We start from the raw sequence: 16518 nt of genomic DNA, 5'->3' as shown, positions 1-16518 counted from the left end.
GTAATTTAGTCAGTCCAGTTAACCTAACGACATGTTTTTGTTGTACAAGAGGACGCATAGGTAACATATGCAAATAAATAAAACAACAGGAAACTACTACGTATTTATTTTAAAACAAATATACCTGATTATATGTATATGTTTTTAATTTTTCAGCACTTAACCATACAAATGAATGATTTCTTCTAAAAAAAAAAAAAAAAAAAAAGCGGGTGTGCATATTGGTAATATTATTCAAAAGCATACATGAACAAAACCACTTAACATTATGTAACATTTACATTTATTTAGCAGGCACTGTCCAAAGTGAATTACCCTACAAACTCACAGCTGTCAAGGAGCCAACCTTGGGTCAAATGTTGCTAGATCTACACAAAAAACCTTAGAACATATTACTGGAAATGCCATTTAAATAAACAGCACAAAGAGAGCACAGTCTAAATGGTAGCACAACATCCAGATGTGCTAAGTGATGCCATTGTATTACATTTATTAATGTACACCATATTTCCAAAAGCATTGGGACACCTGCCTTTACACACACATGAACTTTAATGACATCCCGTTCTTAATGCATAAGCTTTAATATGGAGTTGGCTCACCCTTTGCAGCTACAGTACTGTATAACTGCTTCAAGTCTTCTGGGAAGGCTGTCCACAAGGTTTAGGAGTGTGTTTATGGGAATTTTTGACCATTCTTCCAGGAGAGAATTTGTGAGGTCATGCACTGATGTGGGACGAGAAGGCCTGGCTCACAGTCTCCGCTCTAATTCATCCCAAAGGTGTCATATCGGGTGGAGGTCAGGGCTCTGTGCAGGCCAGTCAAGTTCCTCCACACCAGACTCGCACATCGATGTCCTTATGGACCTTGTTTTGTACACTGGGGCACAGTCATGTCCATCCCCAAACTGTTCCCACAAAGTTGGGAGCATGAAAATGTCCGAAATGGCTTTGAATGCTGCAGCATTAAGAGTTCCTTTCACTGGAACTAAGGGGCCAAGCCCAACCCCTGAAAAACAGCTCCACACCATAATCCCCCCTCCACCAAACTTTACACTTGGCACAATGCAGTCAGGCAAGTACCGTTCTCCTGGCAACTGCCAAACCCAGACTCGTCCGTCGGATTGCCAGACAGAGAAGCGTGATTCGTCACTCCAGAAAACACGTCTCCACTACTCTAGAGTCCAATGGCAGCGTGCTTTACTCCACTGCATCTAACACTTTTCATTGCACTTGGTGATGTAAGGCTTCATTCCATGAAGTTCTCTACGCACTGCTCTTGAGCTAATCTGAAGGCCACATGAAGTTTGGAGGTCTGTAGCTAGTTCTGCAGACAGTTGGCGACTTCTGCACACTGCGCGCCTCAGCATGCGTTGTCCCTGCTCTGTGATTTTACATGGCCTATCACTTTGTGACTGAGTTGCTGTTGTTCCCAATTGCTTCCACTTTGTTATAATACCACTAACAGTTGACCATTGAATATTTAGTAGCAAGGAAAATTCACAAATGGACTTATTTCACAGGTGGCTTCCTATCACGGTACCACGCTTGAATTCATTGAGCTCCTGAGAGTGACCCATTCTTTCGCAAATGTTTGCAGAAGGAGTCTGCATGCCTAGGTGCTAGATTTTATACACATGTGGCTATGGAAGTGATAGAAACACTTGAATTCAATGATTTGGAGGGGTGTCCCAATACTTTTGACAATATAGTGTATCAGAGACTTTTACTCAGAGTGATGTAAATGCTCACAGAATGCTTGGGGTCATTGAGAAGTTATAGGGCTAAGGGCTTTACTTAAGGGCCTGACAGTGATATGATCATTTTGCTGGCCATGACATTCAAACCCATGGCCTTCTGGATATAGGCAGAGATCTCTAACCTGCCGTGGGACACAGCACCTCAAAGCTGACCTAGAAAATCAGGAAAAATGTCACACTGAGAATTGAAATCTGATCACTTGACTGCTAACTATTGCAGCCTCAAATTAGCAGCCAATGCTGGCAAGACAGAGAGCTGCAGGGGAGTTTTCTGGAAGAGATGAGTCCTAAGATGTTTCCTGAAGGGACTCTGCAGATGGAGGTGATGAGGTCTACTTGTGGCAGCAGAAGAGCCATGCATGAAAAACACATAAAGGACGCCAGTCATCCTGCACTGGCTCTGTTCCCCCTTCTCCCCTCTGGCGAGCAGCTCAAGACCATAAACACCCAGACATCAAGATTCAGGGTCAGTTTTCTAACTGTTACATAATCTAGTGCTGCTACAGGCACTTAATCTAACCTCATCCTGTACCACTGTGGTGTCATTTTATTTCTGTGCATATGTTATGAGCCTGTGGGTTAACACACCAGTAAGAACTTGGTTCTTGTGACAAAAAATACTTTGAATCATTGACAAAAGATAATATTTTACTTTTTAACCACATTAATGTCATGTTCAACATGTTGCAATTTTAAACTTCGAGCTTTTTAAGGCAAGAAGCCCACAAAAGCCTCACAGTGAAGATTAAACACTGAGATGGAAACAGAACAGGGAAATAAGAAACAGTGTAAAGTAGTTAGAATAGCCATTCAAATGACATATCGAATTTCTAGAGATTTCATAAAACATTGCACTGATTACAGGTGTGGGATGAAAAAATACTTAGTTATACTGAACCAAATATAATTAATGCTACAATTACACAACAGAAGGACACATATAAATACATCATATATATTAATATTACATGATTGTATAAGTTATTGCTGTGTGCCTAAAATGAAAGGCTACGTCTGAAACGCAATTGAAGAACAGACGCGATTGAAATTAATGCTACTTACACGATTTGGGCAACCTACGGAAATTGATCATTCCCGTACCTTACGATATTTGCTTGATTTACGTATTTTGCGTAAAAGGGCTGCCGACTTTGTGTAGCTTAATCAAAGCTGCCCAAAACAAAATAGTGTATTGCCTGTGCGGCTTTGTATACATTGATTTGATTTATGTAGCCCGCATATACCACGTTACTTTACTTGCTATTCTTCGGTCGCAGAAAACGCACCAACTGAGCAGCGGCAGTGCTAAAATGCTTTACATTAAAATTATAACAGCTAGCTTGTGTATACCAATTGTCCCGTTGAATACAAAAGTTACAACAAGAGATTAGATGGGAACATTAAAAATACATTTTAAATAATTTAAAATATTACATTATCTATGTGAATAACGGTGCGATTATAAAAACAATGATAAAAACTGATATCTTTGACAGGAAATGTACAGTACAAAATGTTAATAGCTAGTAGGCACGGATAGTTAAAAATGCTGGCACTGTAACAATTCAATTAAGTTTTACACTAGATTGCAAATAATTTAATTGTGAAGTTTATAAATTTTGATATCACCGTTAGCAAAATCTCATTTCAGTTTACCAAACGATGCATCCTGTCATACTGACGCGGAGGTGAACAGAGAGGTCATTTTATTGAAAGGCTCTGGCGCATACAGGTAATCTACAGCAACAAAAAGCAATTTATAGTATGTGTAAAAGATAGTGTCATAAGGAAATTTCACTGTCTTCAGACTTCTTTGGGGACAGAGGTTGAACTGAGTGTGCAATTTTTAAGTACCCTTACAAATGAAAAGAAACCTTAGAAACCAAAATGAGCTACACTGCAAATTATATACACATACATACATATTGCCGTTGTATTTATAATACAATCCAATGGATATCTTTTTTATTTTCCCATATGCACATTTTACAATTTTGAAGCTAAAAAAGAATTATATTTGCCTAAATTGTGATCAAAAATAATAATAAAAACATTTAATATACAATTGTATCATCGTCTACAGGTAATTTGTAAAAAAAGAATTTAGGAATTAAGTAAAACATAATACATTTTTTCTGCATATGCTAAATGAACCTCTGACAGCAAAGTTTAGGGTGCAAAACTCACCTACCATCCACACTATGCTGCATCACACAGGGAAAACAGAGCATTTTGTCATGTTTACATGTCAACACCACACATCACTTATGTTTTAAAGTGATTTACAGCTATATACAGTGTTTGTACAATGGTTTCTCACACGTGGCTCAGAATAGTTCAACACTAGTGACTGTCCTTGTGTCATTCAGTAGAAATGAAAATAACTTCCAAAATAATACATACAGATATTTAAATTGTTAAAAAAAGTCAATGAAGTAAGCATTTTCGTATCTATCTAATCATGGTTTCCAAAATGTTTTTTCTTTCTTTGATGCAAAAGACCAGCTTAAGCATGGATTTAACTCAGTATTTTTTTTTTTTGTAAAATATCAGAGTGGGTGTAGGGGTGTTAAATAGTGCTGTTATTTCATTGCAGAGACGTACTTTTGGTCTGTATTGGTTATATCAGGGCTATTCAAATCACGGTCCTCTAGGGCTGAGCCCGGCTGGTTTTCCAGCCTTCCTTTACCTGTGAGCCAGATGTGAAGCCTCTGGTCAATCAGAATCACTAATTAACTACCTGGGAGAACTGAAAACATGGCCTGGATTTGGAATCGTGGGCCATATCTGGAGGGTCCTGGGTTATATCATCTGAAGTTAATATGCTTCATTTTTAATCCTTTGTCAGAGAACCTGCATCAGGGATAAATATTCCCAGATCTGACACCCCTGTGCTGTGGCAGACATTTAATCGTTTAAGGAACAAATAAAGACATGTGGCAAAATTTTAACAAGCTGCTGCACTGATTTAAAAATTGCTGACAGCTCACTCAGGTGTGCAGTGGGGCCTTGGTCCTTCTATACATTTCTACCTGCAATGTGAATTTTTAATAAATCAGACACTGAAGGTTACTATGGCACTTTGGTTATCCTTAGTACTGATTGACAATTTACAGATTAGCAATATTAAGCATCTTCGATAATAACAAGAAATAAGTGATGTAAAATTATTTCAGATGTTTCAGTACAGTACTATTATCCACTCCACTTTCAAAAAACACTAAAGCGACTACACCTTGTAATCGTATCGATTGGCCAATTGTATAATACTGCCAATGGTTATTCCTCCATAAAAAAATAGAAATTTGTTTCATATCTGTATATTATAGAAGACTCAAGTGATATGCATAATGAGTGGAATGATTTAAATATCCGTCCATCCATCCATTCATCCATCCTTCCATGATTTTTTTTGTTCCATATACCCAGTTAGGTGTCATGTTGATGAAGTCTGTGTTTGAAGCATAACTGTTAGGGTGACCAGATAACCCATGTCATCCTGGACACCTTGAGCTAGGACAGGATTTGTAACCTACCATTTCAATTAAAAGGACCTGGATTTCACTCAAGCACCGAGTTCTTGTTGTGTGCTGATTGGTCAGTCTCCTATAATCATGTTAATGTGCAACAGCTGGATGAGTCTTTCAGTCAAGGAAACAAACCAGTCAAATCACAAGAAGAACTGAACAATTTAGGCAAACGCAGGAGCCTTTCGGTTTTAAGGTAGTTTGTAAAACCTGAAGTAGCTCAAGGTGTCCGGGATGACATGGATTATCTGTTCACCCTAATAACTGTTATCTGGTCATTTAGGAAGCTGCATGCTGAAAACAACCATTAAAATACAAAACCAGACTCCAATCTCAACCCACGTTACTCGTCGCTGAACCACTGATGAAACATGTTTGTATAAGACGATAGCGTCTGGAAGAACTTAAGACTCAGAGATTTATCTGAATGTCAAATAAAAGAAGAACTCGGACAAGCACAATTTAGAATGATTACAGTGAAAGTAAATACGAATCAGAACAAACAGCATACTGGTGAAGGGGATGTGAGGAAGCGGAGCGGGGAAACGGCACGTGGCCGGGGCGGAGTCACATGGTCCCTTAGAGTCTCTGACAGCTCATTCGCCCAGCTCCTTGTGCAGTGAGGGAGGGCTGTCCCGTGTGGGCAGGAGATCGTAATGACAGGGGATGTGGCTGTTCTTTGGTAAGTCGTACGGGTCCTGGCCGAGGGGTCCGTTATTGTTGCTGACTGAATGGCCAACATTCACTGTAGGTTCTAGGGGAAATAAAAAAAAATTAACAGTTTTAATTTTTAAACCAATTATATTTCACGACTATAAAAAAGCCATGACTGCCCAGAGGAGCAGCATCGTTAGTGATCTTTTCAGACACTGCTGCGTTGAGTCCTTTACTAGGATTGTAATGGCTTGGTAAGTAAGCTGTCATGCCCCTCACCGACTTCATACACGTTCTTGTTGGCGGGGCTGGAGCCGTGGATCTCCGCGTAGGGCGAGTCCCGCCGGACTGGCGACTTCATCTCCACGTAGCCGCACTCCGTGTTCTTGGGCAGCAAGAGGGGCGGGTCCTTGATGGTGGCGTAGGGGTTCTCGGAGCTGTTCAGGGAACAGGAACTGGCATGGTAGGGGGTCCCCTTCACCAGGTCTAGGGCAGAGATGGCCGGGGGACAGCAACAAACATGTCACTCACAGTCTGCACTCCAGACACCAGAATGAGGGCTTTTAATCTAAATATTTAAAAGGATCATAAATATCACATCATTACCTCTAAGGGATTTTCCCATATAGCGTCTGTCAACTCCAAAAGCTCCTATAAAAAAGAAGGAAAGGTATTTCTAACAAACCATTTTACCCAAGTTCATTTTTATTTGTGTTAAAATTATGGGGAAACCCACAAAATCCAAAGAATGACCTATGATGTATATTTATCTATGGGGGGGGGGGTGTTCTGGAGTTTATCCCTGGCATCAAAGGGTACAAAGGGTGGGGTAAACACTGGACGCAGTCCATGGCAAGGCAACCACACACCCACACAGACTCTGGGTAAATCTGAGTCGCAGTCCACATGTCTGTGGATTCTGGGAGACAACCAGAGTACTTGGAGAATGACATGCAACTCTACACGTAAACACTAAAAACCTCTTTCGGAAGGACTTGGATCAGCACTTCCAGGATTATGCTCTTATTATTAAAAAAAATATGTATTTCTTGCCAACAGAGTTTTTTTTAGAGTGATAGTATTCTTAGCTGGGTTGTATTGAACCGGTATCAGAATATATTCACTGATGAGACTTCTAAGTCTGTTTCAGTCTGTTTTTAACAAACATGAGGTCAGCTTTATTTTGTTGCATTGGACAATTTTTCTCCATCTACAGCTATGTGAGAACAAACAACTGTAACAGCTGTAATCCACAACTGGGTCATTTCTTATCAGCATTTCCACTATCAAACCTAGTGCTACAACAGAACAAGTTGTTCAATAATGAACTACGTTTGCTGCGGTCAGATATGACCACGCAGAAGACAGTAACTCACTGTTAAATGAACCTGAAAACACACAGATATTAAACTCTCGATCCTGAAGGACCCCTGGCTGGTGAGCTTGACACAGTCTGCTTGAAAGGCTCAATTCTACAATGACTCCCTCATAAATATTTCTGCTACCGTCTACTTTCTGGGCACTCAATAAAAAAAATGGAATAAAAAAAGTCATGGAATCAGCACCATCCTCCAGAGCAAGAGGACAAGGATTTGATTCCTGGGTTCGACAAATTCTCAGCCTTTCTAGGGTCCTTTGCAGAGAGTTTCAGTTCTCATTAACTGCCAGGAAAAAAATGCGAGAAATGCAAGACCTCGGCTGTGCAGTGGTTAGAAACCAGCACTAACCTGCATTGCTATGCAGATGAGCATTCGGTTGGATGTTAAGTTGCACTGGATAAATGTGCCGAGTAAGTGATGAAGTAGGAGAAAATAAGGCTTTGAAAGCCTTAGTGGGAAGGATTATGTTATGTCAGAAAACAAGCGCAAAGCCCACTTCCATTTGGTTACTTAATTGGATCCCACTGGGTTAAATCAAGCAGTGATTGGCAGTATGAGGCAATCCCGCCCCACTGGGGGTTTTAACGCTTAGGTTCTCCCAGTTCTGCTGCTCAGCCCGAATAGAATGGACAATATGAAAGGTGTACTGCCTGACAGAGGGACCCGTGCTGTCAGTGGCAGCAGTGTGCACACGGCCGTACCCAGCTCGTTGAAGCATCCTCCCTGCTTCCAGTCCGCCGGCAGGGTGCCCGTGTGCTCCACCGACGGCGGCCGCTTCCTGTGGTCCACGTTCTTCAGGTTCACAAACAGCTGGTTGTTCTTTGCCTGTTGATGACCTCTGATGAGATCAAGCTCTCGACCGCAAGGGAAACCCTTGTCCCCTGTCAAACACTCTGCACGTGTCACACGCCTCACCTTCCCATAGGGGATGTTGTTGATGTGTGGGGGACTGGTACACTGGGTCAGTGTGTGATAGCTTGGATTTGAGAAGTAGTTGCTGTTTGGGTGTGCCTCACCAGTCTGTGGTAGGGTCTCTGTGGGGTTACGGGGCACCGGTTAGCACTATGTTCAATTAATCAATAACAACGCAATCAAACGATGAATCAATAAATCAATCAAATTATGGCTACACTGGAAGCACAGTGAAGCGTGTCGAGGGCAGTGCGTACCTGCGCCAGCATAGTCTGTGTTCATGACACGCACGGCCGGTGTGTAGGTGACGGCTGGCATGGTGGGCTCCTTTCCCTTCTGTTTCCTCCTGTAGATGACGAAGAGGACCAGGAGGAAGAGGACCAGGACCACCAGGACCACGATTCCGGCTATGGCTCCTATCTGGTAGGAGTCGGCTAGGACCACGGTGCTGGTCAGGCTGTTGAGGTTGCCTGCGATGATCACACCAGCTGTGGGGGGGGGTGGGAGAACGCCTGTCACTCATGGTCTACAGGTCTTTTTAAGCTAGGGCACATGAGCAGGTGACTTAGAAAGCATATGGTTGTAGATTCAGGTCCCACACCCGGCAGAAACCCAGAATCTCCACCTTAAGTGGAACCGATGGGACATGTTTTAAAGAGATGAGTGCCCAGTAATAACACTGCCCAGCTTTGAACACGTCTCCACCTGCATTAGGCCGTTAGCCTAAAGCGTTTCCATCAAAATACATCTCTGCCTCTGAACGGGTAAAGTGTAAGAAAATAGCTATCTAATCTAATCTATATGTGACACTTTTTCAATCGGCTTAATAATAATAAGGACCTTAAACACAAAGGCTAATAGATCCACCCCTAAATGTGTCTGCTCTTCACGGAGGATTAGAGTATATGGACCCACTCCAACTATCAAGCACAGAAACAGCCAACATCCTGCCGACAGCTGCTTTGATGCTGTCAGTGGCTGGGGGGATGACAGGGTGTCCTCACCTTGGTCACACCTGGCGCCCTTCCAGCCTGGGTTGCAGTAGCAGGTGCCGGTCATGTGGTCGCAGGTGGAGTTGTTGAGGCACTCGCAGACCTGACGGCATCCGTAGCCGTAGGAGCCAGGGGGGCATTCTGAAGCCAGCGGCCAGGAATAGCGTTAGGAAGAAGGCTCAAGAGAATTAATTCCTGACATGATTACGGGCTCCAGCTGAGTGTGACGGATGACCATGAGCATGTAGGAAACATCTGGATTTTGCTAAGTGAAGACATTTTAATAAGCTTATTAATTAATCTGTTATTGCACGATCTTGTCCATACAACTCATGCCTAATATGATATCATCACAACTATATAAACTTTACATATATATATATATATATATATATATATATATATATATATATATATATATATACACACACACACACACACACACACACACACACACACACACACACACACACACATAAAATTTTACCCACTTTTAAATTGTCTTATGTCAGTGTCTTATGGCCTTATCTCAGCATGTTGTGTTTAAACTGCCAGATTGTCAGTGTTTAAATGCCTTTCATATTCATATTTATATTCTGTGTATTGCTGTTTTCTTGCACTATGACGTGATTGTAATTTCATCACAGCGTATGACCCAAGGATCATACAGCTGAAGATGACAATGAAGATACTTTGGCTTAATTAACTTGGTAAACAGTATTCAAGCTTCCTCCAATGAGACACAGTTTTAGGAGTATAAAGAGCCGTTCATTAATCTAACACCATCCCAAAGGGTATATTACCCCTGCGCTTTGGGTAAGCAAGGCCGCCACCCTTAACAGGGTGACAGTTTAAGGGTGCCTCAGTGTACGTCCATTAGCATTGTCCTGATTACCCATAAGCCCCTGCTGCATACTCACTCTGCTCGCAGTGTCTTCCCATGAAGCCTGTGCGGCAGGTGCACTGGCCTGAGATGTGGTCGCAGTCGGCCCCGTTCTGACACTGGCAGATCTGGGAGCAGTCCTTCCCGTAGAAGCCCAGCGGGCAGCCTGCAAAGCAGCGTCGCAGTGAGGGCCCCCACACCCGCAAACACCTCGAGGGTGACTGTCTGCTGCATCTACACCTGTCACTGCATCACCATGACAACCAAGTAGAGGAGGCCGAGCGGGGGACTCACGCTGCGTGCAGTAGAGGCCGGTCCAGCCTGCGGTGCACTTGCACTCGCCGTCGTAGGCACTGCAGAAGGCCCCGTTGTGGCAGTTGCAGGTGTGGATGCAGTTGGGGCCCCACTGGCCTGGCGGACAGGCTGCAAAACAACACGTCGTCTCACTGGGAGCCTCCCACACTGGCACTGTGTGTGCCATCATGCTTAAGATGGGCATTGGGAGGGTGACATGACCTCATCGACTGTTGAGTAGCTATGAGCAGCATAGATGAACTAAGTAGCGCCTGATATTCTTCAGGTCAAAACTACCAATAAAAAATATAACTCATAACACGAATCACTAGCCTAAACAAGCATACCTACTACGCAGTAAAATAGGCAGACAAGATACCCACTATAAATATTTTAATTGCTGCAATTTTCCCATTTTTTTCAATGAGGGTAACTGAACTATGATGACCTTTTTAACGGCATTAAAGGAGAAACGCCTACGCAGTGTTTTTCACGAGCCTTTGGCAAGGTTGTTCACGCGTTGAAATGTACTCCGTCAGCAGGGGGCGGCAAAACCAATCTTTAGACATTGCTTCATAAAGCTACTGTGAATAAGACAATTCCCATGATTCTTCAACATGTTCAACATGTGTTTATATAAGGACAGATTGTGTGATTTCCATCTATGATCCATTTTTTTGGTACCTAATAAGTATTTTTGTCTATTACTATTATTATTATTAGTAGTAGTAATAGTAGTGTCAATAATAACAACAATGGTAATAATAATAATTATTATATAGTTATTATGGCCAATAGTATCACAATTAAGTTTCAAACCTGACAAAATCAAAATCTCCCAGCTTGCATGTGATTTTAAGAATCTTTTCCTATGTGTTGAAGAGCATTCTAGCTCACTCTATATTTGATGAAGTCAAAGGTCCCATGGGGTCAGTGGTCAACATGCCACAGTGTGTGTACAGTAAGTCAGCCCCTGAGTCATGATTGGCTGACAGGCTCTAGGGTCAGAGGTCACTGAGAACTGCCGAAGCGGAAGCTGAGGGCTCATGGTGCAAAGGGGATTTAAAGCCCTTTTAATAAGTCACACTGATTTCTGTATTTGAAACAGTGTCACAAGATGATTAAGTAATATGGCGTTGCTCAGATTTTTGTGCGCGTGTGGAGACTCAAACAGATTCCTAATTGCACATTTGTCACCATTGCAGAAACAGAAGTGAATATTTATTTTCTTCCTTAATTAAACAAAAATTGAGACAGAGGGATTAGCTTCTTCCACTGAGCACAGGCTCATTACTGCAAGATTAATTTCTAGTTAATTCATCTATAATTTATTTTATAATAATCTATAGAGTATTTTTTGTACTGATCATAAGTGAAGAACAGTCTCTGAAATAAATTAGCAGTGTGAAATACAGCAATTAATTTCACAGTCAACAGAAGACAACAGGCCCCCGTGACACCCCCCCCCCTTACACAACAGCTATGATCATTCCCTGGGAGACTGTATTATCATCTGAGTGACCCCTTTCTGCAGCAAGTATGAAAGGGCAGCCTTTGCTGTAAGAAATACAAGCCCTCAAAGGAAATGTGTAACAAGAAGCAGTGAGAGGCTGATGTAATGAATACGGCTCCCCTGTTAGGGGCACAGCACTCACGCTGGGAGCAGTCGCTGCCTATCCAGCCGGGATAGCACTGACAGGAGCCGTCAATGGGGTTACAGGTGCCGTTGTTGGTGCAGGTGCACAGCCCCGCGCAGTTCTTCCCGAATCGGCCACTGGGACACACTGCAGGGTAAACAGAGGACACAAAGCTCCACTGTGATCACACCCTGCAGAACCTCCGCCACTTTGGCTTCTGAACATGCAAAGTTGCTACCCTTTCACTCTCTATTTGTTTGACCAGTGCTTTGAAGATTCAAGAAAACTTTATTGTCTTTTACAAAGACACTGAAATTCCTCTTCATCTAAAAACACTCATATATAACACATCATCAAACAACACAACAAGTAAGAAAAACAACCAATAAAAGTCACAAAGTCAATAAGAATACTCATTTTGAAGCATTTAGTGCACCAATGCCTGAGGGAATGAACAACTTTTTATATGTAATCTTGCGGGCCAGAGGAACTCTGTAATATCCTTCTGATGGTAATAACTGAAATAATTTTAGCTGAAGCTGCTTCATCGCATGCACTTTTGCACCTGTCTTCTGTAACGTAAAATGTCTAGTTCCTTAAGTACCTCGCCACCTGCTGTATCACCAGAGAATTACACCATCATACCTTCATTGCAGAGGGCTCCCTTGAAGCCTGGCAGGCAGTCACACTGGCCCGTCACGTGGTGGCAGGGGCCATTGCTGTGCACACACTGCGGACACGCCTGGCTGCAGCGATGGCCGAAGAACCCAGGTGAGCAGACTGCAGGAATGGAAACATGGGATGAGCTTACAGCCGATACCTTCACGTCCCGTGGTCACCAACGGCAACGATCCCGATCTGCTGCGGAAGGGGCTGACAGCAGCGTTCAAATATAGGCTAATTGATTAACTGCTTTATTGATTTTAATTATTTGAGTGTGCAGCTGTAACTTTAATTTGAGTCTGTTAATAACACTGTCATTACACTCTATTTTCAGCCATCTAGGATCAACTGTCCTGGAAAGAGTGCTATAAAAATAATTAATCGAATAATTCAATTAGTTGAATGTGACTTTAATGGGAAATTAAATAGAAGAAGGGCAGAGAAAGATGACTATTGCGTCCTAATGAGTGTCCCAGGATCATTCAGGGTAGCTGTCTCTCTGTGGCTGTGCTCATTGACTTGTTACCTGACTGCTGAAGGCATTAAATTTGACACTATTTTGTCATGCTGACTGTTGGTGAGCTGCTGCAGCAGGAAAGTGGAGCCCTGAGAGGATGAACGATTGGCAGGCGGTGTTTTGGGTATGGCCGACAACGGTGCCAAGGTGCACTCACTACGCTGGCAGATGGCTCCCCGGTACCCGGGGGCACACTCGCACGTGCCCTCGTCAGGGGAGCAGGATGCCCCATTCTTGCAGTTACAGGGTAGCGTGCAGTTGAGGCCCCAGCGGCCCTCAGTGCAGACACTGTCACAATGGATTCCTGGGAAGACAAGCAAGCAGCCAATCAGGTCAGATCCAGTCCATATGTGCTGCATGTTTAATCACCCATAAACAAACAGAAACAATCAGAATTAACACTGGATATATAGATGTAAAGTAGTTTATAACACCTTTCTTGGCATTCCATTAATACCACGGTACATTGCACTAATGTATACACAACTGTGTGGCACAGGTACTGCATAATTACCCAGAATGCAATATATCCTCAATTAACTGACCGGGTACATATAGGCATTTTACTGGCTTGATTACTGTGGAAAGTACAGCTGAAACCAGCAGACCCCAATCGATTGTCTGTTAGTTTGATACTCTGCACTACTTCAGCAATAGATTATCTGTACTTCTACTGGTTACAGCTACATACTAGTGGACAACTTCAATTGTCCAAACGTCCATTTGAAACTTCATCTGAAATCCTTCTAAGAAACTAGAGAAGCACAGACTAATTCTAACACCAGCATGTTCTGTGCCATAAAACCAAACTAATTATTTGTTTATCAGCATTGAATTCTGTTTTTTACAGGCACGAACCCTAAACATAAAAAGAAGGGAAAAAAACACTTTACTAAAGCTATATGTAGTGAATAATGTCCTCCTTTCAGCAGACTAAATGATATAGTTAAAAAGTCTTAAGACCCTTTCTTGATCTAATCTCCCTTGAAGGAGAACTAGGTCAGCACAATAGTCTCATTCCATTGCAAAAATGTGGAACAAAAGGCAAGAAGATTAAGGAAAAATACAGAAAAATTTATTTAAATCACATGCTTGTTCTTTTGCTCTAAAAAAATCATTGATCCTGAAAAGGCAACAAGCTTGAGTGGCTACAGGGAGACTCACCGGAACGCCTAATCCGCTCATTAGCATGATACGTTTCCTGACTGCCGTGGCTTGTATACCAGACGCTGGCCAGAGAATGTCAATGTGCAGAGCTGATCTAATCCAGTAGGTGTCAAAATCGGCCTTATCTGGCTCAACCGGGCATTAAAGCCAAAGTGGAGAGTGTTCTGTGCCGCACGTAACACGAGCTAGCAGAATCACACGCCATTAATTCATTCCCTTCTTGTTTTTTGTTTTTAAAGATAAAATGAAAAATCTATTTTAAATACGCATTATGTTTAAGTAATGATTCTTAATGATTTTCCTCTCTCATTATAGTGTTAAATCAAGTCAGTAATTCGACTGCCTTCTCAAAACGATTCCTTTTCTTTTCGGGTAACACTCTGTGAGAAATGAGTAATGCGATTTACTTTGCCTAGGAAATCTGGCAGGCGGTAGACCACTGTCTGTGTGGCTACATTGTTCCCATGCCCTGTTATCAATTTGATATGGAATATTAATATGGGAAGACACATTGCACAGTCAAACATGAGAAATGTTTATCAACAGACCCTGAAGGAGAAGTATTAAGCATTAGATTTATTGACTCCAGGACAAGAATTACTCCTATATACCGAAGTAAAAACATTTTCGGAACATTCATACAAAGAATACTGAGACATCTTTGGGGACGCTGTGGTCCTAGAATTCTTTTGCGGTTGGGGGGTATTTTCGATGTGGAGATTAGACACAATTGAAAGTGTTCTGCTTTTCTCAGTTACACTTTCCCATTGAGGTGGAAACAAAGCGGGTGACTCGTGGGAGAATCGCTGAAAATGTACTTGAGCGCCGCTGACTCTGAACAGTTACGATACCTACAGCAGCACCACAAGGAATCGTTCCCTCTGACTGACAGTCATCTAGCATTTAAGCGGCCCCACGCCTTAAACCATATAATTCCGCCTCTTTATTAAAAGTTAGCCGCCGTCTCACTGCGCCGTTTTGGCCCTCTGTTAGCCAATAAGCGGCATTGTGATGGAGCGCCGTGCCAGGATGCGGGACAAAGGGCCCTTTGAAAGGCTGCGCGCGTTGCTAGGCGACGGCGGAATGCTGGCGATAAACTCCACTTAAGGAGGTCTAGAGAAATGCCGCGGTATTCCGAGGCCCGGTGCCTTGTGTGGAGCCATCGGTATTCTGGCCGCATCTGGACCGGAGTGGGACAAACTCACCAGCGCATCCCAGGCTAACCTGCGACTAGAGCCAAATCAAAGCTGCCTGTGGGGCTGATGGGATTGGGCTATCGGTGTATTTACTCTGGAAGACAGGGCCTTCCTTTGCGGTTACTAATGGTATATGGTAATTGTGCCCATTCGAAGCTAAGACTCACTAAAGGAAGCATCCAAGTGCTGGAGCGTTTTAAAGAAATCTGCCTCAATCAGTGAGGTCCTCTACCTCCGTTTTTAAATGGCCATTCACTCTTAATTATAGCGCAGTATAGTGTCGCTGTTGGATCTGCAAGTTTAGAACAGACACACACACAGACAGATACATAGAACTTTTAATGATCCCAAAGGAAAGTGAAGAAATATCAGCATGATGGGAAATAATGTGATGTGATATGACGTGTGAAAACATGTAATAAAGGCGGGACTACTGATTTGTGATGGACGTGGGCTGGGAATTGTGATATTATCAAGGGACTACAGGCTGGCATTTTGCTAATGGCATAAAGCAGCGGTCACTAACAGGCGGACCGCGGTCCGGGTCCGGACCCAGAAGCTGTCCCATACGGACCCGGACTGACAGCCAAAACATTTAGTTATTATTTAAAACCTGACGGGGCGCTTTTATTTTAACCGGCGCAGCGTTTGTAGTCTTTTAGTAGTGGTTTAGCAGTAGAACCGGCATTTCCCACGCCAATGAACGTCAAACGCCTTTGACCGCCAAGCAAGACATATAGTTCGGCGTATGCAGCCTTTGTCTGCGCTAATGTGCCATTAGTGTTAATAGCAGCAGCGAAGCTAACACCCGCAAACAAAAAGCGTAATGTTCCTAACAGAGTGGCTACGCTCTCCTGAAATCGTAACGCTGAAAAGTTTTCAAATACAATATGTATTATATAACACATTGGATAAATAGACGTAGTTTATTGTTGATT

At 42.7% G+C, this 16518-nt stretch overlaps 1 protein-coding gene across 1 annotated transcript in view; it reads right to left on the bottom strand.

Moving 5' to 3' along the window:
* Window positions 1-2389: 2389 nt before the first annotated feature.
* megf10 (multiple EGF-like-domains 10) overlaps window positions 2390-16518 on the bottom strand; it is a 68786-nt gene continuing 54657 nt past the window's right edge. The window contains exons 14-25 of the mRNA XM_023845277.2: window positions 13375-13521; window positions 12683-12817; window positions 12056-12184; window positions 10401-10529; window positions 10144-10272; window positions 9236-9364; window positions 8489-8719; window positions 8235-8353; window positions 8021-8144; window positions 6547-6591; window positions 6220-6426; window positions 2390-6040 (exon numbers count right to left, since the gene is read on the bottom strand). Coding sequence (XP_023701045.1) covers window positions 5883-6040; window positions 6220-6426; window positions 6547-6591; window positions 8021-8144; window positions 8235-8353; window positions 8489-8719; window positions 9236-9364; window positions 10144-10272; window positions 10401-10529; window positions 12056-12184; window positions 12683-12817; window positions 13375-13521 — 1682 coding nt within the window. The 3' untranslated portion in view covers window positions 2390-5882. The remainder of the gene's footprint in view (window positions 6041-6219; window positions 6427-6546; window positions 6592-8020; window positions 8145-8234; window positions 8354-8488; window positions 8720-9235; window positions 9365-10143; window positions 10273-10400; window positions 10530-12055; window positions 12185-12682; window positions 12818-13374; window positions 13522-16518) is intronic.

This window comes from Paramormyrops kingsleyae, chromosome 7 (assembly GCF_048594095.1).
Source record: "Paramormyrops kingsleyae isolate MSU_618 chromosome 7, PKINGS_0.4, whole genome shotgun sequence".
Classification (NCBI taxonomy): Eukaryota; Metazoa; Chordata; class Actinopteri; order Osteoglossiformes; family Mormyridae; genus Paramormyrops; species Paramormyrops kingsleyae.
The sequence above is the reverse complement of the archived record's forward strand: the minus strand, read 5'-3'. Positions and strand labels throughout refer to the sequence as shown.